The 24,469-nt window shown below is 33.8% G+C and overlaps 1 protein-coding gene across 1 annotated transcript in view; it reads left to right on the top strand.

The window, feature by feature from the left end:
• Positions 1-9,507: 9,507 nt before the first annotated feature.
• The window catches only part of LOC145292161 (BTB/POZ domain-containing protein KCTD5-like), a 146,918-nt gene continuing 131,956 nt past the window's right edge, over positions 9,508-24,469 (top strand). The window contains exon 1 of the mRNA XM_080138330.1: positions 9,508-9,786. Coding sequence (XP_079994456.1) covers positions 9,520-9,786 — 267 coding nt within the window. The 5' untranslated portion in view covers positions 9,508-9,519. The remainder of the gene's footprint in view (positions 9,787-24,469) is intronic.

The following is a 24,469-nucleotide window of genomic DNA, read 5'->3' as shown; positions in this document are numbered from 1 at the left end:
GAAGAACGACTTTACAAATTGAAGACAAAATGGGTTTACAAGAAAAAAAAAATTTGTCTTCAATTTGTGAAGACGTTCTTCCTCCCCTCCATACAATTCTATTAGCAAGTCGCACTCTCTTTGCCATCTCAAAATTCTAGAAATTATATATATTAAGACTCTGAGACCTTCTCTTTGCAAACAAAAAGAGAATCTCTTAGGGCTTAATCTAGTTTCTATTTAATAATTAATCCACCCTTACCCCCCCTTACTTTTTCATCTCCGATTCATTGTTCCCCCCTTTTCTTTTTAAAATGTAATTAAGCTCGATTTTAGCTCTGTTGAGCGAGCTTCGAAACCGGTCAGCTGACGCATTCATTTTTATTTTTTAATTTCACAATCTAAAATAAAGAATACATATATATATATATATATATATATATATATATATATATATATATATATATATATATATATATACGAGGTAAACAAATTTATTACATATTCATCGATATATGTTTTAAGAATTCAACATAAATAAATAACTTTGTGTACGATTGTTTCTGTGACGGTATAGATTTTTATTGATATCAACACAATTTGCAAGTTTAGTTTTACATTTATAATTTTGAAGAAAACTGTGTTTGGTGATTCAAAGACTAATCAATTAATAAAATATTCAATTTTTTGTTCGATACACTGACCATATTAATATTAGACACATTGATTTGTTCATTCTTTATTCTATTTTATTGATGCTGTCATTTACGATGGTGTCATTATTGATAGAATATGACATAATGAATGGTTGTGTACATGCAGTCATATTTAATCTCAGATCTCATGTCTAAATATGTATAGCTGACTTGCCATAAATTTATTTCTATTCTATTCTATTCTCTCTCCCTCTCTCTCTCTCTCTCTCTCTCTCTCTCTCTCTCTCTCTCCCTAAAAGTCTATGCCATTGCAAAATCAGTGCAATGCAAATGAGACCAAGAATTTAATCTATGGGAAAAAAATCTTTTCTCTTTTTTGTTTTTCAGTTTTCTTATCAGTTTGTTCAAGTTGGAGATGGAGCATTCTACTGGATGCCAGACATTCACCTACTATCTCATATATTCCAACCTAGGGATCTTTTTAAGATTCTATCCGCCCCTTAAAGTGCAATTGTTTGAATCTCTCTTACACTTGGTTCGCATGGTATATTTGCCAGGTAGGTTTTGGAATTCTTTTTCATGAGTCCAGTTGCTCCTCAGTTTTGAATATTCATGTGTGTGACTACAAACGACCCTGGTGTCTAACTCTGTCCCGTGGGGAGGCATAGTAAATAGGTACAAACACAGTGGCAGATGATAAATACAATGCTTTAAAATAAGTGTGATTTATTTAAATAACAAGTGAAACCAATATCATGAAAACACGCCCCTGTCATATCAAAAAACCTACTGTTGATTTTATATACCAGGCCTTTCTACTTATGCAGTGATAATGGCTTAAATTAAAGTTTAAAATGTAAAAGTCAAGTATCATTGTGCTCTAAACAGAACATTCATTTCGAATGCTCTCCTGTCATATCAAAGAACCTACTGTTTATTTTATACGCCAGGTCTTTCTGCTTGTACGGCAATAAGACTTTTCAAATGCAGTTCTGATATTAGTCTGTATAAGGCATTGACTTTAGTCAAAATCGCCTGTTCCTTCTTTCCATTGGATTTTTTTGATTATTCATACTTATTGAAGACATTGCGGAAGAAAACTTATCTACGAACCCTGACAGGCACATAAAGTACATTCGTGTAAAATTTCAAGACAATCGGCCCAGTCGTTTGGGAGTCCATAGGGAACGAACTCACACACACACACACACAAACACACACACACACACACACACACACACACACACACACACACACACACACACACGATAGCTTCCTTGAATCTTGATAGATTATGAATACCCACTGTAAGGGTGCCTGCACATGGAATTTTTGTGGCAAGAGTTGTGCAATCTCCAACATACCCCCCCCCACACACACACAATTCCTTTTATATAATAGTAGAGAAAAACAGGATTTTGTCGAAAGTGTGTGCAGGAGTGTGTGCATGATTTTTCTTATTATTAAACAAAACTTAGCCGGGCTGATATCAACTTGAAAGTGAAGGTCCATATTTCTTTTCTCTGTTTTGTTTTCTTTCTTTTATCTCTCCCCCTTTTTTGTTTTTTGTCCCTTTTCTTTTATATTCTGATCTCTATCTTTCCTTCTCTCTTTTTTTGTCTGCTGCGTTAGCATCACTTCTCGTCTCTTTTTTTTTTTTTTTTGCTACCTCTGTTTCACATATGAATTATCACATAGTATCAGTTTCTTTTTTTTTTCTCTCAAAATCGCACCTGTGTTTCCTCTTATAAATATAACTAATTTCTTAGAAGACAATCTATTCTTTCGTTTGGCACTCTGTTAATTTTCTTCTGGCAGTATACAGATTAAATAGGTATCAAACTTTTTGGGGGAGTTAAATTTCTCCACAATTTTGTGTCAAAATGATTATATTATTATATATATATATATATATATATATATATATATATATATATATATATATGACTTTAGATACAAGTTGTTGTAAACACGAATGACACCAATTGTATTGGATACTTCTGACGCCAGTGAAATATTATATGCTATGAGGTATTGTATCATCCATAAGAAATCCATGTGAGACGTTCAGACGACCTCCTCCACCAAACTGCTTCTGATAGTCGATGATGCAGCCTTTATGTATGAGAGGAGTGGACATAGCACTAGACACTGTTTTGCGCTGCAATTGAAGAGACACTTTGTCTGCTGCTGTGTTTTGTTGTCCTGATTATCCGTTGTTGTTAGGGAATGCTCGTTCCCTTGAACCCATGTTTTGTTGTTTCCATTTAAATCTGGTGTGTCTGTGAGAGAATTTAGATTAGGTTTGTCACTTGTAGCCTGTTTGTAGATATTTTACCACATATTTCTGTATCTGATCTGTCGGATTTTTTCTAATCTTCTCTCTCTTAGTGTACCTATTGTGCAATGTGCTTTGCCCATTAATTCTATGCTATAATGAACTGTATATCATAGTGGAAGGATGGGTATGAAAAACATAGTTTCTGACAACTTAATATGTCATTGAATGTCGAAGTGAAACACAAGTCGACGCCATCTTTATTTATGTGTTGTCGTTGTTGTTATCACTGGCTGTTCCTGGTGTTTGGGCGTCTGCACTATTGCTGATGTTAGTTGTACTTTGTTTATGTTGTTATTTCATAATATGACATTATTTTTAGTTGCTATTTTCAGCTTGGTTGACATTCAGTCAAAAGTTTGCATCTAAAACCATGCTTCTATCATCATCAACGTTCTGACCCTCATCTGGCACCAATTGAAATGAATGGCTCTCGTCTTAGAGAGGCTCCACGTTTTGGCAAGCGTCTGACCTTTATTCCTGATCTGAGATAGAACACATACATCAAATCGTTGTCAAGGTCGCTGGAAAAATTGTGGGATCCTTCTACCGCTCCAGTAGATATTTCACTGCTGATGCAATTCTCTACCTGTATAAGAGCCAAGTACGTCCTAGGATGGAGCACTGTTGTCACATCTGCACAGGAGCTTCTCAAAGCAACCTGCCTTGACAGAATTCAAATAGACTTTGTAGCCCAGTAGGGGATGCCCTTTTCTCTTCTTTGCAACTTCTTTCCCACAGAAGAAACGTGAGCCTATCTCTACTCTGTTGTTATTTTCATAGCAAGTGCTCATCTGAATCTATGCCCTACCCCCTTGGCAAACTTTCATGAAAAACATTCGTCTAGCTGAAATGACTATCAATAATTTCCCCACTCTTTATCTGTGCATAAACCTAAATTCCATAAACAAAGCTTCTTTCTTAGAACTGCATGCCTGTGGAACTCTCTCTTGTTTCCCTGCTTTCCAGCTACAATATGATCTTGATGAGCCTCCCCCCCCCTTAAGTAATCGAATTTACCAAATTTCCACAACTAATGATTACTATGATATTGTCCCATTAACCCTTATCCTTGAGTGGCCTCTGGGCCTTGATAAGTGGCGACTCCTTTGTAAAAAGAAAAAGTTAAAAGACTCCATATTAGCATATCCCACATTTAGTTTTGGCTACATCAAATATGGCAAAGCTATATTTTTGAAGGACATTTTATTTAAGGTATGTTTTCCTAGCAAAGTGTTCCTGTTAATTTTTCCACTTCCCTGGCATTCATGTGCATATTATTGCCACATCTGGGTTGGTGCATCCATCACTAGTCTATCCTTCTTAGATAGAGTCCCCAAAAAGAGTTTTCAATCTAATAGGTCTAAGTTTGTCAACTAAGCTCCAACCCCTGTCCCATCGCCGCAATGTTGTATCCCTGTGCCTGTTTTGCAAGTATTTTAATGGAATGTGCTCTGATGAACTCATTGCACTTGTGCCCTCTCAACGTACATATCTCTGACAAACATGCTTAGCAACAAAATCACACCCCTTCACTGTTGAGGTCTCTAGATGCCAGAACGCTTTCTAATCTAATAGTATCTTCCCTCAAACAGCTAGACTTTAGAATTCCTTTCCTGCTCCCTGCTTCCCTGACTGTATTGATATAGAGAAGGTCAAATGTAATGTAAACAAACATCTTGTTAATCTTTCCTAGACATGATCGTAAATAGTGGCCTCTTGCATCCAAATTGTGATATGCCTTGTTAGGGGTGAATATGAGTAAAACAAAAAGAAACAAGTATACATTTTGGAATTCTGGTCACGTGACATTCCTGCCTTTGCTTTTGAGAAGAAGATAGAAATTTTGAAAATCAGTTTCAGTCATCTATAAATATAAAAGCGAAAATGTATGTATGTATGTATGTATGTATGTATGTGTGTTCGCTTTTTCTGTATGTCTATAAAAGGCTTTTTTCAGAGAAGTGGACGGTCGGTGCACAACTTTTTAAAACTTTTTATATCACATATAAATCGTAATATCTCACAGTTAACAACAAAGCTCGCCTGTCTATTTAATTTGCTCGATTTCGGGAAGATAAATATTCAACATTTGTTGCTCGCCGCATGTGGGTTAGTCTTTTTCCTATAACATCTTGGGAAAAATACTATCCCGCAGTCAAACTTGACCTCATTAACTCATTAAACGGGCACCTGCCAAATCCAAGTAATTAAATAAATTCAAACATGTTTACATTAGCATCTCGTGGTGGGGCAATGGTTAACGTCGCACGTTTTTTTTTTCACACTTTAATTTACAACTTTGCTTCAATGGTTCGGGTTCGATCCTCATACTTACCCACCAAAACATTTTTTTTAACCACCCCCGGAGTTTCCACACACACCTCCAAACACCCAGGCAACGCCGGGTACCCCTCGCTAGTGGCATTCTAAAAGACTATCCAGATTGGCAATAACGAAAATGAATGTTCATTTAAAAATTCACATTATTTCATTATCCTTCCTAATATGGCATAATTACATTGATCACCACAATTAAGTGATGTGGATCATAGCCATTACTAGATGGGTGACCATTTGTTAACGCTAGGTGCTGTATATCACTTCCCCTGACCAGGATACACATGTGGCTGGGTAACGCTTGTGAATTTGACAGTTCCTATAAACTTCCTCCTTTGGAGTGCAATGCTACGCACGTTTACACATGTAGACCAAACATGCTGTAGCAGAGTACATTGCAAAGAACATAGGACAAGTAATAACTTTTCAAACATACTCTTGAACGTCCTCTCAGATGTGCTACCCTGTCTGTTGCACGCACTCATTTTTTATAATCTTTTTCTTTATCTTTACGGTGACCTCATTTTGCACTTTGTATGCATTTGCATACGTGCGAGCACGCTTTGTTATAGGAGGAAACCGGCATAGCTTGCCCAGGGCTAATGCCACACTAGGTATTACTGATTTGTTTTGTTGTTATTTGTTTGTTTCCTATTTTGCAGGAACACTTTTCAGAACTAAATTTATTTCTATTTCATGCTGACCAAATCCAACTACATTGCTGTCTAACACCAATTTACTACATTTTAGAAACACATTGTATATATATTCTTTTTTTTTTCATACATACAGGACATTTGAACTTCTTGTCATTTAGGGCATTTCACCAAATTAATGGCTAGTATGTTTTTCACCCTTTTAGCAAAATATATATACATGTGAATGGTTGTAATGTATGACTAAAGGAGACGAGTTATTGTCAGATATGAATGTTAAGAGAAAGCCAAAGTCAAAATAAGCTTGAGAAGCTTTATTTAATTAAGAACATTGCAGCCTAGTGGGGAATGCCATTTTCTATTCCTTTCAACCTCTTTCTCACAGAAGAGACATTGCGAGCATGTCTCTGTTTTATCATTATTTTCATGGCAAGTGCTCATCTAAGCTCCAATCTATGCTCCCCCCCTCACCAAACTTTCACAAAAAAACACTCGTCTAGTTGAAACCACTATCAATAATTTCCCCCACTCTTTATCTGTGTCAAAACCTAAACGTAGATTCCATGAACAAAACTTCTCTCTTAGAACTGAACACCTGTGAAACTCTTTTCCGTTTCCCTGCTTTCCAGCTGCCTACAATACGGTCATCTTCAAGTCCAACGTAAACAAGTTCTTGATGAGCCGTTCCCTTAAATAATCCAATTTACCAAACTACTAACTAACAATTACTACAATATTGTCCCATTGACTACTGTACAGTCATTAACTTTTATCCTTGAGTGGCCTCTGGGCCTTAATAAGTGATGACTCTTCTGTAAAAAAAAAAAAAAAGAAAGGGCTTTACGCACACTGGTGATAATTAAAAAGGGGGAAAAGTTCGAAATAATGTTCAAGGGAAGTAATTCACTTCCAGAGAGCGCAAATAGATAAAGAAGAGTTGGCATTTCTATATTATAATAACAACAAAAAAAAAAAAATTTGAATTTCCAGTGAAACAAATGGTACCTGTCAGGTTTCAAATAATAGCATAATCCAAAAAATTAAAAAAACAATAAGGTAAAACAATAATGAATTTATGACAATTACCATAAATTTTAACGATGTTTGAAAAAGGGTCACCATTTTGGTCGGTCCCCCTTTTGAGGCAGCTCCGATATTAGAGAGAGAACAAGAGTGCTGAAAAAGAACTATTGTGGAAAAGAAAACATCAGTTATAATTAAGTGCGACGAGACTTTAGGATTGATGATGTTTTATAAAGGTTTCCAAGGTATAGGGTACAAAGAGGATGGTACATTTCTTTGATAAAAGTCTTTACCCAGGGAAACTGGTCCGTCACGTGTTGATGCTTCTATCGTTTCCGCATGTCTGAGACAGATTTCTTCTTTGTATCTCCCTCCAGGACAGTCCTCTATTTCGATTGGCTGAAACCGCTGGTGACGTTGAGAGAAGAAAGGAAGGGAAAAGTAGAAGAGTAGGAAGAAAGAGAGAAATAAGGGAAGCATACCGTAGCAGCATCATAGTAGTAGTTCACTACAAATTAATGAAGAAAGAAATTTGTGAAATGAAGCGAAATCACTGTGTTACACTTACTAAAAAAAGAAAGATAATTTGACAGGGGAGATAATTAAGTTCTGTTGCTTACATCATGTAATGAACATAATTAAAAATGTCGGACAGATTTTATTGCCAATCTAAACTTTTTCAAAAACTGTTTTTCATTAATAATTATTTTTCTACCTTATCATTTTCCGTAATTTTTGGATATGTTATTATTGCAACATGACAATTACGTAGGTACCATTTGTATTACTTGAAATGCAATATTTTTTCGTTATTATAATATAGAAGCATCAAAGAGTTCTCTTTTCTTTTACAGCAAAAGGAAGAAAGTTTTCTCTGGATTAAACAAAAGACTGTATAAAATACATCATTTCTTGACAGGAATTTTCTTTTTTACTAAAGAGTCACCACTTATCAAGACCAAAAGGCCACTCGAGGGTAAGCATTAATGAGTTTGTTAGGTCGATAGTGAGATAACAGTGTAATGATTGGTAATAATGGTTAAAATCGGACAGGATTTGATTATTTAACAGGATGGATCACCACCGAGGGAAAAAGGGGAATTATTGACAGGAAATTAAGAGAAGCTATGAAAATTGAGAGGCGAAATGAGATTAGCAAAGATATTCTCCCTCTGCAAGACAATGCTCTGATCCACAACATGCATGTCACCAGATCAGAAGCATGGATGTGTGGCTATAAAATTCTCTCCCATCCGCACTATTCTCTTGAATTTTCACTCTTTGACTTTCACCTCTTTCCAACTATGAAATTGTTTTTGAAAGGAAAGCGTTTCCCAAATGATGCAGCTTTGATTTCCAAAGTCATATCGTAGTTGGAGGACCAACCTGGGGTGTTCTACAAAAACTGTCGTCAGAGCTGCATTAAACGATGAGAGAAATGCGTAATGATGAGTGGTTGTTATCTACAGAAAGACTAATAACTGTGCCAAGTTTTGTTGCTCTACTACCATGAGAAGTGAGTCAGGGGGATTACTTATTGAACACCCATTGTTTGTGTATATATATATATATATATATATATATATATATATATATATATATATATAGCATAATTACATTGACACACTGGTTCCCATCAGATCACAGAAGTTAAGCAATGTTGAACATGGCTAATACCAGATGGGTGGCCATTTCGGAATTCTAGGTGCTGTATGTGCTCTCTGCTTATCACGGCATTGTTTCCAGTTGTCCTGAACCTACACTTGCCACTGGTATTTAACAATGTCCACTCAGGAGAGGTATGGTCGGAGATTGTGCAACTCTCGCCACAAAAATTCCACATGCAAGCATCCTTACAGTAGGTATCCATAGTCTGTCAAGACTGAAGGAGGCCACCGCCACCATATATATATATATATATATATATATATATATATATATATATATATATACACACACATATATATATATACACATATATATATACACATATATATATATACATATATATACACACATATATATATACACACACATACATATATATACATATATATACACACACACATATATATATACACACACACACACACATATATATATATATATATAGCCACACTGAATCTGATAAAGACGAAAGAAGCTTGTGTGTGTGTGTGTGTGTGTGTGTGTGTGTGTGTGATGATATTGAATTTTAATTAATTTTGTTTGAAAGTTTTCTGAATGAAATGATTCCCTTTTATCCTAGCTGTCACAATTATTTTTTGCTTATCAATAAATAGTTGCTATTTTCGCCTTCCGTATTAAAAAAAATCATCCCGCTTCCTTTTTGGTTTCTGAATTCGCACAATTCTAGTAAGTTTAGCGATGTCTAAAATTCATATATTTTGCTTTTTAACGCGAATACAATGAAAGGATTTTTTTTTCATTGTCAGCAGATTTGAAAAAAATAAATGTAAATTTTAGCCTGATGTGGGGGGAAAAAATGTGTCCATATAGGTAAGAGGAAGAGGCGACTGGAGTTTTTATGTTTTTATTAATGTTTTATTTATTTATTCATTTCTGCAAAGGGAGAGAAGAAATTACAACAAATATGGCGTCAGACCAGTCGGTGGTAAATGACTGCTCCAACGATACTAGCAACCAACAGGCATCAAGATGCCGCAAAAACGAATGGGTAAAATTAAATGTCGGGGGGACGATATTCATGACGACTAGGACGACTTTATGTCGGGATCAGAAGTCTTTCCTCTATCGGTTAATACAGGATGAACCGGACCTCAATTCAGATAAGGTAAGTCGAAAGTTACAGAGAGAAACTGAGAATTGCAGAGGAAGTGGACAAGAAATGGGGGACCAATTTAATACTCCGTTTGAATTATAAACTGATCACCCACTTTTGAAAGGGTCCGATATACATTTTGGTCTAAACGCGGGGTTTGAACTTTTTAATTCTAAATTCTAGAAATTGACCCCTCTTTTACGTTAATTTCTATAAACTCTGGAAATAAATTAGAACCCGTTATATATATGTATATATATATATATATATATATATATATATATATAATATAAAATTGTGTAATTTAAAAAATGTATGATTGGATTATCTTTTTATTCGTGGAATTTAAGATCCCCCTCATCAAAATAAAATCGTGCATGCATGTATGTATATATATATATATATATATATATATATATAAGAAATGTATGAAGTGTACTGTAGCAGTTTTGTTGGTCAAAATGATTTTTTTTTTTTATAAAATATAAATTCCTGACTTAATCTATCTTGTGTACTGGCTATTTTTTTTTTATTTTTATTTTTTTACCCCATTTTGTTTAATTTTTGGATTTTAATAATCACTTAGTGTTTCCGGTCGATTTGTACCAAAGACATTGATTGGTACCAGATTTCGGTTGAATCGGCAATATAACATACCCACAGACATCAAATGTAAGAATAATATATATATATATATATATATATATATATGTTTGTATGTGTCATCTACAGACAGCTGTTTCGTCGTATAACTGATCCGTAGTGTAAGATTTCGAACCCAACTGCTAGTAATCAGCATTCTTATCTTTGATCTCCTTTCACTCTAAAAAAAAAACCCATGGCTACCTCCTGTGAAGCAAGAGTTGCTCAACTTCTGATCAGGTATTGCTGCCAAAACTGGCAACAATGCCGGCTAAGCAGAGTAAGGTAGAATTATCTCGCCTCTAATCATTACCTTGTTTGTCGTCAGAGGATTCCACTTAACCCTAACCCTAATGTAGGAAAACCCCAGTTTGGAACCCGATTTAGAGACTGGAGGTGGAGCAATCCTATAAAAATACTCGAGAAAGACTGGGAAAATTTTCGGAATTTTCTTTTTAGACTCTTCTACCCGGCATTTATTCAGTTTAACAGTCCCAAGCAAATTTAGAAAGCCGTTCTTAACATGAATGTGTGTAGGGTCAGGGAAGGGTTGTTAACTCTTACGTTTTACGCTGATTGAACTCCTCTGAAATGAAAGCAATTTGCTCGTTGCTGTTAAACTGCACTAGTGTTGTCTGATTCGTGACTTCAGGGAGCATACATGCATTCATAAACAAAAGAGAGGGAAAAAGATAACAAAATACCAAGATCTTATGTACGACATGAAAAGAAACTGGAATCTTCATTCTAATAGGAGCAACCGGACTCTTGAAAAAGAATTTCAAAAACTACATCCAATGAATCAAGTGCAAGAAACATACAAACAGTTGCATGCACTTAAAGGAGCGGTTAGAATCATTAAAAGATCTCTCGGTTAAAAGGTATTATTAGATAGCGAGTCACTGTCTGTCATCCTGCTAGAACAAATTAAGAGAATAATTCCCAAGGGTAACACAGTACACAGACACCACAGTTGGTGCGTATAACCACCGTACTGTGTCACTTTTTATTAATTTTTATATAATCTTCCAGCCCTTTTAAATCTAGGTATAGCTCGTCAACCAAATCCACTAGTTTTTAACAACTGGTTAAACATTTTAACCAGGTATTTAGATGAGGAAATAAAGCATATGCAGTCGAATAGTTCTTATTACACTAAAGTTTCATTTTTATTATGGTTTTAAAGTATTTTATTTGCACATAATTAACTATCACAACACAACACCACACACCACTAGTTAATCAATATTACGTGAACCCCTTTCTTGAAAAACTGGAACATTTTTATATATTTTCATGTCTTTAATTTGAACCGAAGCAAACCGACTTTGCCGAACTAAACTTAAAACTTAAGTTAGGTGTTAAAAAAACAAACAAAAATAAATAAAATAAACCCCTCAAAACCAGTTCTGTTTCTGTAGAAGTACCATATATTTAAATTTTAAACCGTTTTATTAACAAATATTTTCTCTTTTCATTTATATGATTAAAATAGGTATTTCCTCAGCTAATATATCCTTTTCTTTCCGAAAACAACCATTTCGGTACAGTACAGTATACAATTGTATTTTTTTAGCCGGTCGTCTGGATTAAATTAACCTTAAACAACGAAATCCCTCAACTTTTTAAATATACAGACTGACCATAAAGTTGGGGTTTTATTTGCAATGCTAGAACCATTGTGAAACGAACCCCATTTTTCTGACCGCTCATATGCACACATCACTGCAATACGTCTAAAACTTGGAGACCCACATTTGACATTGTTTTACTCGTGGTGACACATTTTCCTTTTTTTTTTAATTGACATCGTTTTTCACGTTTGAGTTTTACAATCTAAAACGTAGCTGTTGTATTTACTCGTCATTGTCCGCCGTATGAGAAAATAATTCAAAAATAGGTACTTCTGCAGTTTATGAACTGTGGTGAAAACTGCAGAATTATCTCATGTTTACAGTTTAATAATCAGGAGATTTAAAAAAAATTTGGGTACTAATACAGACCGTCATAAAATAAATATTTAGAAAGCCCTTCTTAACATGGGAAGGAGACAGCATTTTGTTAACTATTCTGGGTATTTCACGGGGAACGTCTTTTTTTTTTTCTTTTTTTTTTAATGGCTGCTCCCTGAAAGCGCATGCACAAAAGGTTTTCATTGGTTTATTTTAAAAGCTTTTTTGAAGCAAACAAAAAGGCCAACAGCATTATTTGAATACGCATGAAAAAATAAATGTAACGCAAAATGAAAATATTTAGTGGGAAAATATAATAATAAAAATTAAAATAAAAACAAGCACGAAATAAAAGTATGAATCAAATTTAATCCAAGAAAAAAAAAATTCCGAAAATAAATACACGCTCAATTAAAAAAAAAAAAAGCCTGAGATATATACGAAGAAAGTGAAAGAAATCCTTTTGCGCATTTCAGGGAGCAACCATTAAAAAAAAATGAAAAAAAAGGCAGTTTACGCAGGGTCTACGTTCCTCATGAAGTACCATATTCTGTACTTTCATCTAACAATTTAATAATGAAAAAAAAAATACTGTGGAAATGGAATTTAACTTGAAAATCCTAGCTGAAAAATAGCAAGGTCCATATTCTGCATAATTACTAAAAGTCCTTTTAGTTTTCTCTTTTTGATTTTAATAAATAATTTTATGACTATAAATAATTCAATGTTTATTTATATTTAAAAAAATACCTGTTGACAAGATCTTGTCGATATTTAATTACTTACCCACCAGGGTAGTTAGACACAAGGTCAGTTTATGTGGGAAAAATCCATCTTCCCGAAAGAGATATTCTTGATTGGGACCAAAAATAAAAATTACCTCAGTTTAAAAAGATTGCGTTTGCGTTACTGACCGATATTATACTTTAGAGCATGCCCCCCCCCCCAAACTATGGCCCGCGGTCCAGATTGGGCCCGCCAAAGTTTTTAATCTAGCTCGCAGAACAGTTTTGAACAACATATTCAGGAAGAATGTTAAAAAAAAAAAAAAAATGAAATGTTTGAAAATAGTGTAGTTTTTTTTTGTTTTTTTTTCAGAAAAGATTTTAGAAAACCAGTCCCACTAAAAAGCTAATGATCAAAACAGTAAAAAAAACACGTCCAGGTCTTTTTTGCTCTAAAATGGCAGCAATGTACTCCCCACCCCCGCAGTTCGAAAACTTTGTTCAATTTTACATAAGAATCTTTTTAAATAGAATGAAAAAATTCGTTTTAGTTTTTATTATTTTATTTTTAATTACAATAAATTTTTGATTAATCTCTAATAATATTGTTTGTATGACTACTTTTCGTGTTTGTATTTCACGTATCAATGTAACTTTGATAAACATTTTCTATTTACTTTTTATCGAATATTTATTGATGCAAAAAAAATGCGAAAGCATAAATATAAAGAAAAAAAATAGGCATAAATGTATTTTAACTCTGAAGTATTTTTTTTCATTTTTGGAAGAGTTATACTAGCGGAAAGGGGAGACAATCCAAGATTAATGCTTGTTTTCTAACCAGACTTTTTTTTTTTTTTAATTTAAAGCCAGTTCAATAAAGTAACAAAAGTAGCACAGCAGAAAACATTGAATAACGAAAAATTTATTGAATTGAAATCATTAAAATATTAGCAACAATATTTCAAAATAAATTATATTATCAAATTTACAAATAAAATGTAACATTCTATATTTCAAAATAATTTTTATAATGCATAAATAAAATGTAACATTCGGTTGAGAATATCAAGAAATATATGGAATATATTGTAGAATGTTTTCTTTTTCTTTTTTTGAAAAAAAAAAAAATTTAATTAAATAAAATAAGTCTTAGGAATTGGAACAGTCGTTTTGGATATCGTCTTCCTTTTCCGTTAGTATGACACTTCAAAAAAAGAAACTTCTGGCGAGTTAAAATGCACTTGTGACAAAAAATCCTATTAAAAATATAATTTCATTACAGAATTAAATCCACCAGCATACATTTTTTTTTCATAGGCATCACCACTTATCAAGGTTAAGAGGCCACTCGAGGATAAGGGTTAAAGAGTGTACAGTAGAAATTGGACAATATAGTAATCGTTAGTAATGGAAATTCAGTAAATTTGTTAACTTATATGGAACGGCTCATCAAAAACTTGTTTACATTAGGCTTGAAGACAACCATATTGTAGTCAGTTGGAAAGCAGGAAAATGGAAGACAATTCCATAGGCGTGCAGTTCTAAGAAAGAAGCTTTGTTCATGGAATCTACGTTTAGGTTTAGGCACAGATAAAGAGTGGGGGAAATTATTGATAATGTTTTCTGCTAGACTGGTGTTTCTTGTGAAAGTTTGGTGAGAAGGGACCATATATTGGCGCTCAGTCGAGCACTTGCCATGAAAATAACGATAAAGCAGAGACAAACTCGCAACATCTCTTCTGTGAGAAAGAGGTTGCAGGGAAGAGAAAAGGATATCCCCTACAAGGCTACGAAGTCTATTTTGAGCTCTACCAAGGCAGGATAAGTTCTTTTTAGCAGCTCCTGCCCAAATGTGGCAACAGTATTCCATCCTTGGACGTACCTAGCTCTTATATAGATAGAGAATTGCATCAGCAGTGATCGATCTACTGGATCGATAGAAGGATCCCACCATTTTTCCAGCAGCTTTGGCAACGGATTTAATGTATGTGTTCCATTAAGATCAGGAGTAAAGGTCAAGCCCAGAGGCTTTTCAAAACATGAGGACTCCCCAAGACAAGAGCCATTCATTTCAATTAATGCCAGATGAGGATCAGAGTGTTCTGAAATAAGGAATAAATTACTCGCCTTTCGAAAATTTAAAGGCATTTGAACTGACTTTAACATACTCAGCAAATCCTCATGTATTTTGAAAGATCACTATTTTAAAAGCTATTCAAGTCAATAATTTTATTAAGATTAAAACAGTTTTAACCCTCAACTAAGTTTTAGGTTTAGTTTGTCAAAAGTCAGTTCAGTTCACCTTTTATGAAAGTGTCCAGTTTTAATTTAATGACCATTGACCAAAACAATATCGTAATAATTAAATTTGTTTTTGAAAAGGGTAATGAAACAAAATACAGATTGCCGGGCAACGCCAGGTATGTACATCTAGTGTTTAATAAGGAAAAAACAAGCAACCATGTCTGACATAATGTTTACGACGTGCAGTAGACTTCAAGTGTTTTTTTTTTTTTTTTTTAAATTAGCAAATTAAAAGTAAATTATGGAACGGTTTTAAAAGCAAGTCTAGTATTATGCTTTTCATTCCAAACAAGGCATATAGCCACTTAGAACATAACTACTATTTGGAATTATCCAGCAGAGGACTATGGGGAGTTGAGCAGCAAGATGCCTATTCACATTACATTTACAGTTTTGCAGATTAGCGCAGTCAAGGAAGCAAGAAACATGGAGGGAATTCCAAAGTCTTGCAGTTCAAGGGAAGAAACTGTTAAGAATTTCCAGCATTTAGGGACCTCAATAGTGAAGGGGTGGGATTTTGCTGCTTGTCATGTCGGTTAAGGGGGCACAAGTTTGTGTGCTTCTAAACGAAAGATAAACAATAATTCTAGAAGCAGTCATTGTTCTAGAACAGGGGTCGCCAAAGTTTTTGAATGGAGGGCCATATTGTGACTTTTTAGATGTATGTGGGCAAAAAAAAAAAAATGACCTGGACGTGTTTTATACTGTTTTGCACATTAGCTTTGATTTGTTAGTGAAACTGGTTCACCAAAACCTTATTGTTTTAATTATTTTCTGAAAAAAAAAAGAAAAACCACTACACAATTCTCACATATTTCCATTTGAACATTTTTTCTTGAATATTTTTACGTTTTCCATAAGAGGTTCACAGGCTGGATTAAAGACTGTGGTGGGCCGAATCTAGCCCATGAGCTGTAGTTTGAGACCCCTGTTCTAAAAGATAATTAAAATATAAATTCATTTTTATTTATTTAGCATTTAAAATTTTGGCACTTGTGTGAAGGTACAACTTTTTTGGTTTTCAGTTGGCATATTTCAAAAGTGCATAGCAGGGGCAGACAAATGCAATTTCAGGACTGAATTGAAAATCTCACAACAATAAATGTGTTTTGACTTTATTAAAAATTTTAAATTTTGAAAGAAAAAAGTTTTCTCAATTCACACGCATTTCAATAATGCATTTTCATGTCTTATTAAAAAAAAAAGTTTATTTTGTTTTCAATATACTCTATTTTGTGTTATCAGTTTCTTATATTTATTTAAAAAAAAAATTTCTCAACAAAAATATGATTTCAAAAATTTCAGAATTGTGGCTTTATGAAAATAAAAATCGTTTTCATTCAGTTTTGAAATTGCATTTGTTTGCTCCTGATATGCACTTTCGAAATATCCCCCAAAAGTTGTACCTCTGCACGAGTGCCAAAATTTTTTTATGAGTGTCGTCAAAGTTGGATTTCTTAAAAAGTATTTCTATATTTCACTGCTTTCTCTGATGTCCATGTGATATTGTGATTAATTCTAGAAAGATTAAAACAAGCAAACATACACTAAAAATGCCAAGTTATATAGTGAGTTTCATCGTACATGTGAATATACCAAAATGAAAATTCACTCAGAAAAAAATACGTAGTTGCCATGTTGAAAGATAACTAAAGTTTACGATTTTTTTATTTAAGGACTAGAAACCATCAAATTTTTTTATCTTTAAAGTTTTCAACTCCGATAAATGGTAAATTGTTTGTCAAACCAGAACCCCTGACTCTGTCTGTCTGCAGCAAACAATGAGAGTTTCAGTTTCACAAATTTATGAAATTGTTAGGTGAGAGTACAGAATAGTTAACAAAGTCCTCCCCCTCCATGTTAAGTTTCTAAATATTATTTCAGCATGGTCAGTAAGCTAGAGAAGATTATTTAAAAAACTATTCTTACATAGGGGAGACGGCTTTGTTAACTATTCTGTACTTTCATCTAACAATTTAAATAAATTAATAAAAAAAATAGTATAAAACTTGGCAAACCACACGAGTAAGCGACCCAAAACAGTAAGTCCTCAATATCAGGAACTGAATCTGACCGGACACCGTTTGCTGCAGACATCAAGTCTGGGATTCCTCTAGTTTGCTAATTGATTTTTTTTTTTTTAATGATTCCTTGTCTAATTAAACAATTATGAAGTTTATCACATTTCTACTAACTTCTAAAGATGATGACTTTATTTTTCTGACAAGTTTTCATTTCATATACCATGAAACTTGCTATAATGTAGGGTTTTTAATATATATTAAAAAAAGTACAGATTACCAATACGACTTTCAACCAGACAAAACTGACTTTTTGTTTAGTATATTTCGGCTGTTTACATAAAAAGCTGAAAGGTGCTCAACAAAGTCTGTTTTGTCTGGTTCCAAAACTATCAGTACTGAAAATTCTATTTGTTATTTCGATTTGTTGCTAAATTATGGAGTCATGCTTTTGTCAATTTATTGGGCACTTGTCAAAAAAGAAAAACTGGTGATTTTCCAGAATAGCAAAAAGAAAAAAAAATTGTGAAAAAGTAAAAATGCACAAATAAATATTATCAAACGCAAGATAAGTGACTTTTCTACCTACCTAGATAAGTTTTTTTTTTTTTAACTTTTTTTTTAAAAAAAAATAAAAGTAGTATAAATCCTGTTGAGTTGGAATAAAAAAACAAAATGGTGATCTCATTAAGGACATAGTTGAGCCTCGATAATCGCTCAAAAATCGAAAATTAAACAATATTCGTAGAAACACATTCAATAAATATCACCAATCATGTGAAAATGTTATGTTCTACCTGTATTTTATTTAATTTTCAATTTTTGAGTTTAAGTAAAAAAAACACTTGAAAATAAGTAAAAACTAAAAAAAAAAATATTCTAGTAGGTAGAAGAGTAACTTATCTTGCCTTTGGTAAGGTATTTCTCTACCATGCCAAGAAATGTTACACTGTGGTCAGATAGTGGGTTTAGAAATGTTAACGCTCCTGGGGAGGAGCATTCTAATCCTGCAAAAGATGTCTGTGCAGACCTGTTGGTGATTGGCAATAAACTAACCCTTTCTTAAAGAGAGAAGGCAAACCTGAGCTGATGAACCTTCTAGAATTGTGAAGAACCAGTATTACACTGCAGTCAATAGGGAACAGGTTAGTACAGAAATGGTCTGATATCTGTTGATTTTAGGGGTTGAGGGAAAAATTTTTCAATTGAATAAATTAAAACACAAACATAACCAAGTAGGTAGAAGTGTAACATATCCTGCCTTTGGTAATATTTATTTGTTTTATATTTATCTTTTTTCACCCCTTTTTAGCTTTGTTGCCTATTCTGGAAAATCACTGAAAAAAAAAAAATAAATAAAATTAAATGCAATTCTAGAAAGAAAAAAAGCATATCACTTGCTTCTGTATAAAATAAAAGGTTGGCAAAAGTTAAAATAAAAAATATATCATTAAAGGATTAAAATGAAACTGTTTACAAAGTATGTGTTTTGTGGAAAGGAGCGGAATGTGCTATGACCAATTTTTCCCACTCCCTCTTTTAGGTTTAATGAAGGGGAGGGAATGTACAAAACGATTATTATAATTATTATTATTATTATTATTATTATCCATGGTGATAAGCAATAATGCCTTGGTAAGAATTGTAAATGATTTTTACATGCAACTACACTAGAATAGCGGAAAACAAAAAAAATGATAAAACAAAAAAAAGCAAATGGCATCTACTGACTTTTTGTGTTATTTTCAACTAAAAGCAATGATATCTGCTTAATTGGCATGTCAAAAGTACTTAAATATTGCTGCATTATTTAAAAAAAACATGAGTTTTTGATCTTTATCATAAAAACCCCTCACCATATTTCTTTGGGAATATGTGACATAATAACAAGGGAAGTAACTCATTTTTTTGATCGGTGGTGCACAATTTATTAAGAAAGTCTTCAGAATTGGCAATAGTTTCACGCTATTTACCTCCCCCTGAGAATTCTCCAGTGTTTTTTAGCCAAACATTTTATTTTCATTAATTTTCATCAAAAAAAATGTTTTCGTTTTATAATTTTTTTTTCTACCTCCTCGTTTTTCATAATTTTTGGATATATTAATTATTGTGACATGACAATTTAGTAGGCTGTTATTTGCCTTGAAATTCAATTTTTTTGAATTTCACTATTATCGTGTAGTTGCACCAATTTTTTTTATATTATCTATTATGTTTAGAGGATGTTCAAAATGTTTATTTTTATGGCTTTGTTCAAGTTCTGCATATCTTGGTTTACTTCTGATTTCTGCTTCGCCATAAATGCCCTGAAAAAAGTCTCTTTTGATTAACGTTTACCAGTTAAAAAATATTCTGTTATTCTGAAAAGCAATCCAAATTAGTTTATATATTTTAAAACTGGTAAACATCAATCAGAAGAGACTTTTTCAAGGCATTCATCATGAAACAGAATGGTCAGCAGAAAACGGAAGTTAACAAAGACATGTACAACTTAAAGTCCCTTTCAATCATTGAAGGGACATAATTTGTCTTTGATATAACTGAAATTGGTTAACTTGTCATGTAAATTATAATGAAATGGGTTTTGGTGTAGTTTGATCACTTGCAAACAATTTTTTTTTTTTTTTTTTTTCACCCCAAACAAGGCACAGTGCCACTTTAAAGTAAGGGCTATCGGGGACATAAGTTGCAGGGCCATTATGAAGGGAGATGAGTAGAAAGATGTTTGTTCACATTACACTTGAACTTCTGCATGTCAGTACAGTTGGGAAAGCAGGATCCCGGAAGAGTTCCAAAGTCTAGCAGTGCTGGAGAAGAAACTATTGAAGTAAAAGGCTTTCTTACACCTAGGGATCTCTACTGTGAAGAGGTGAGACTTAGCTGCTTATCGGGTTTGTCGGGGTAGTCACGTCAAGGGGGTACAAGTGCTTGTTGTTCGTCAGAGTATTCACCATTAAAGTACTTGTAGAACAGGCAGAGGGATGCAACATTTCGTTGGTGGGATAGAGGCTGAAGCCTAGATGATAGTTCAGGACCTATCAGGTTAGCGAATCTCTTTTGTACCCTGTCCAGGAGTGAGAGACAAGCAGCAGATGCACCAGCCCAAATGTGACAACAGTACTCCATACATGGGCGAATGGTAGCCTTATAGAGGTACAGAATACTTTCAGGCATAAGTAGTTTTCTAGCACGGTAGAGAGAGCCCACCTTCTTTGCAGCAGCTTTAGCAATGCTCTTAATGTATCTATTCCGGTTCATGTTCCCTGTAAACGTCAGACCGAGGAGTTTAAAGGAATTACTTTCAGGTAATGTGTTCTTGGCCATTGCTATTGGTGGTAGAGAAGATTTCTTGTAATTATTGAAGGAAATAAGCTTAGTCTTGGCAGCATTGAATGTGATTTTATTTTTATTTTTTTTCCCCATTCCACTTCAGATTGGAGGTCATCCTCTAGAGTTTCTGCCATTTCCTTAGATATGTGTTCATTTGTTTTTCTCCTCATACCTGTTGTAGAGAGTGGTGTCATCAGCAAATATACCCATCTCAGAAACAATTTTATCAGGGAGGTCATTTATGAATATCAGGAATAATAAAAGTCCAAGCATATTGTTTAGATGTACGACCATCGAGGACAACCTGGATTTTTTATCTTAAAAGATTTTATTACATTATGTATTCTTCCAGTGATACCATATGATCTGATTTTAATAAAATAAGATGAAAACACTAAATTATAGTGAGTTTTATTGTACAGTTGAAACGTTGAAATATAAAACCCCTAGAAAACAAACAATACTTGAATTATAGTTTTCTTAGCTGGCCTCACTTTCGGCTGACTATAGTGACTATATTTTTTTTCCAATCGAGTTTTCATTTCGGCTTTTCACATGTACGATAAAACTTATAATACTTACTATAACACTAAGCTGGAGATGGTAGACCAGCACACAAGAGGTAGCACACTCTTCACAAAAAGTGTTTGAGCAGCTTTAGTGGTATTCCCCGGTGGAGGCACCTCGGCCGATTGGCAATAAATCACCCTCTTCTCAAACAGAAAGTAAAGCCTGAGAGTGTGAATCTCCTCGGACAACCGAGATAAATACCTCAATCTCACAGAGCAGGGTCAGAAAATGCCATAACTGCCCACCCCTCTATCAGGCTGATTGCTGAGTACGTATCCTTGATTGGTATACAACATATTTCTTGGAAATATATATATGAGATTGTCTATAGTTTTTTGTGATCAATGTTTTTAAGGAATTAATTCCTATTTCAGTCACGTAAATTCTTTCAAGTTGAGAACAAGATGCAGATTAAAGTCGGATTTTATTCTTGTTTTTCCTACAATGAAACATTCACTTATTCACTTAATGGCAGTGTTATTTTTTTCATTTTTTTCTCCCCAAACTGATCCTAAACTCACATGCAAATGAAATAATGTGCAAAAATGAAAAGACATCTGTCAAACAAAAAAAATGTCAGAACTCATCATAAATTCGCACCAACCCTGCTTAACATAAACTATAATTCATGACAGCAGTTCTCAACATTTCTGCTCTCTTGACTTTCTAAAACTCTTTCTGTTCTCTTCAATTCATCCCTTTAAATAATCAACTCTATATCTCCTCATATGCAAATTACTGACACATCTACATAAAGAACCTATCTACAAAATTTCAAAAACAGAAAGTTTCTCTTTTCTTCCTTCTCTGATCCTATCATCTGAGAGGCCAAACATAAGTGTGATCGCTTGTGTGAATAATACCTTCTATTAGATTCCCTCCTTGGCTGGCATAGTTGAAGGTGTCACATTATACAACTTCTGGAATCCAACACTGTGTCCTGGCTGTATTTCTTTTGACAGTGCGGTTATACCGCTCTGCTAATACCATTACCTTCCTGAAAATATGTGCATTGGTTACACATTCTACCCCCACCCCCTCCTTCATCATCTGTTTGTGAATTTCTGAAATTCCAGTCATTGAAATGTAGACACATTAATATTAGTCATGATTCAAAAATCATGGATCTTAATTTACATACATCCTGTTGTGTCAACAAACGCCATATCGTGGAACGTTGGGCCCAATCTGTTAAGGTTTAAAGCATTATGATGGCAAACATTTCTTGAACCATAATGCTTCACATCCATGCCTATCCAGCACCAGTAGCCCTCCACCTCGAGTTTTGCTTTTTGCCACTAGACTGGTGCTGGATCAAGTCGCACAAGTGTATGATTGCCTTGATTGATGCCTTCGTAGTTGCAGGACACTTTTTGTACAAAATATGTGGTTCGATGAATTCCAGGATGGCCACTTTCTGAGACATTACACAAATCTGATTGTCAATTGCATATGTTAATTGCAAAGGATTAGATCCTGTCCTCATAACAATCCCGCTCTTTGGCACTCTAGTCAACTTATCAGTCAGATTTTGCTTTGATGCAAGCTGTATTTGTCAACTTGTGCCGTTTCAATCAGTGTCAGTCAACCAATGATAAACGCATAATGAGTTGGTGTAGAGATGTTCAATCTTAGCCTGTCACTGCAGTGCAAGAGTAAGGCCATTTAGTGTGGCATAAAGTTCTGCCAAATTGATATGCTGAACAGCATTTGTAAGGTAAAGCTTGCATGCATCTTCTAAAACAGCGGTTTCTAAAGAACTCGCGTCAACCTATGCATTCAGTTTGTGTCTGGATACATGTCACTCATCTTGGGCAGGGTCATTCCTACATGCTCTACGGTCATCATTTCAACGTTTGGTCATTTGCTTGAGAGATTTGTCCTCCACCATTTTGTCCCATTCTTTTGTTACCACTGCTGTTACTGGAATTGGTTCCAGTTCCTTAAAGATGTTTTCAGCTTGGACCAATAACTTATCAGTTGTTAATTCATGATGATGCCCGCAAAAGTTTGCTAATATCCTCAGGTAATCCTCCCAGAAAGACACATTATAATATTTTGTTGTTGACTCACCATACCCATGATAAAATGAGAATATCATATTCCTAAAATCACCTAAATTGATCAAGTAGTTTTATTTTTATTAAGAAAATCATAAGTGATTAATAGGAAATTGTAGACATTACAACAAAAATCTCGCAAGTTTGAATTATCTCCCTTGCTTCTTCGGATTATATTCAAGATGGCGATGCAATCACTCCTCTTACTCCAAAAAATTGATTTTTTTTTTTTTTTCTAGTTAAAAATAAAACTATCTGATCAGTTTACATGATTTTTGAAATGTAATATTTTCGTTTCATCACAGATGTGTACATCATTACAGATTTTACTTTTTGTTTTTAATATGGGGAACTCTAGACAAGAACTATAAAAGATTCAAAGAATCTTGATTATAAGTATTGGGTGTAATTTCTAGGTTTAACTACTTGAATAGAGATGAAAATGAAACCTTCAAAGTAATAGAATTTCTAAATATAAAATCATCTTTTTTAATAGTTCTTTTTTCACTAGTAATTTATTGGCAAAAAAAATTCAAATAATGAGTCTACCACATAATTCGATTTTTTTTCTTTTCCTAATTGAATAATTGAATACTTCTGAAATAAATTGCTTGATTAGGTTAAAATAGCTTTAATGTAAATCTTTTAAGAATAAATTGGATGAATTAAAATAATGGTAAAAATAAATTTACAGGGACATTTTTGGAGTCTATCTGGTGAATAATGGAGTGTGTAAATATCTCCACTGAACCATGTGTAAAAAAAAAAAAGAAAAAAAGTTGAATATAAAATGTAGCATCAAGTCTTGCAAACATGTGTCAGAAAGAACAGTTGGAAATAAGTCATATACCATTCACTATGAATCTGCAATTCCTACAGCTATGCACCTAGAAAATGAAGCTATTCAACCTGATATAGTGATATGGGACAAGGAGAGAGAAGTAACCTTAGTAGAAGTTAGTGTCCTCAGTGATGCAGGGTTAAACAAAATTCGACTCATGTTGCTATTGTTCAGGATGATACTACTGTCTATTCTGCTTCTCACTCATCGCTTTTGGATCAGTTGGGAAATGTAGCTGATCTAGAAG

This window comes from Euprymna scolopes, chromosome 13 (genome assembly GCF_053919585.1).
Source record: "Euprymna scolopes isolate OS-2025 chromosome 13, ASM5391958v1, whole genome shotgun sequence".
Taxonomy (NCBI): Eukaryota; Metazoa; Mollusca; class Cephalopoda; order Sepiida; family Sepiolidae; genus Euprymna; species Euprymna scolopes.
Note: the sequence above shows the minus strand (reverse complement) of the source record. Positions and strands in the feature narration are given on the sequence as shown.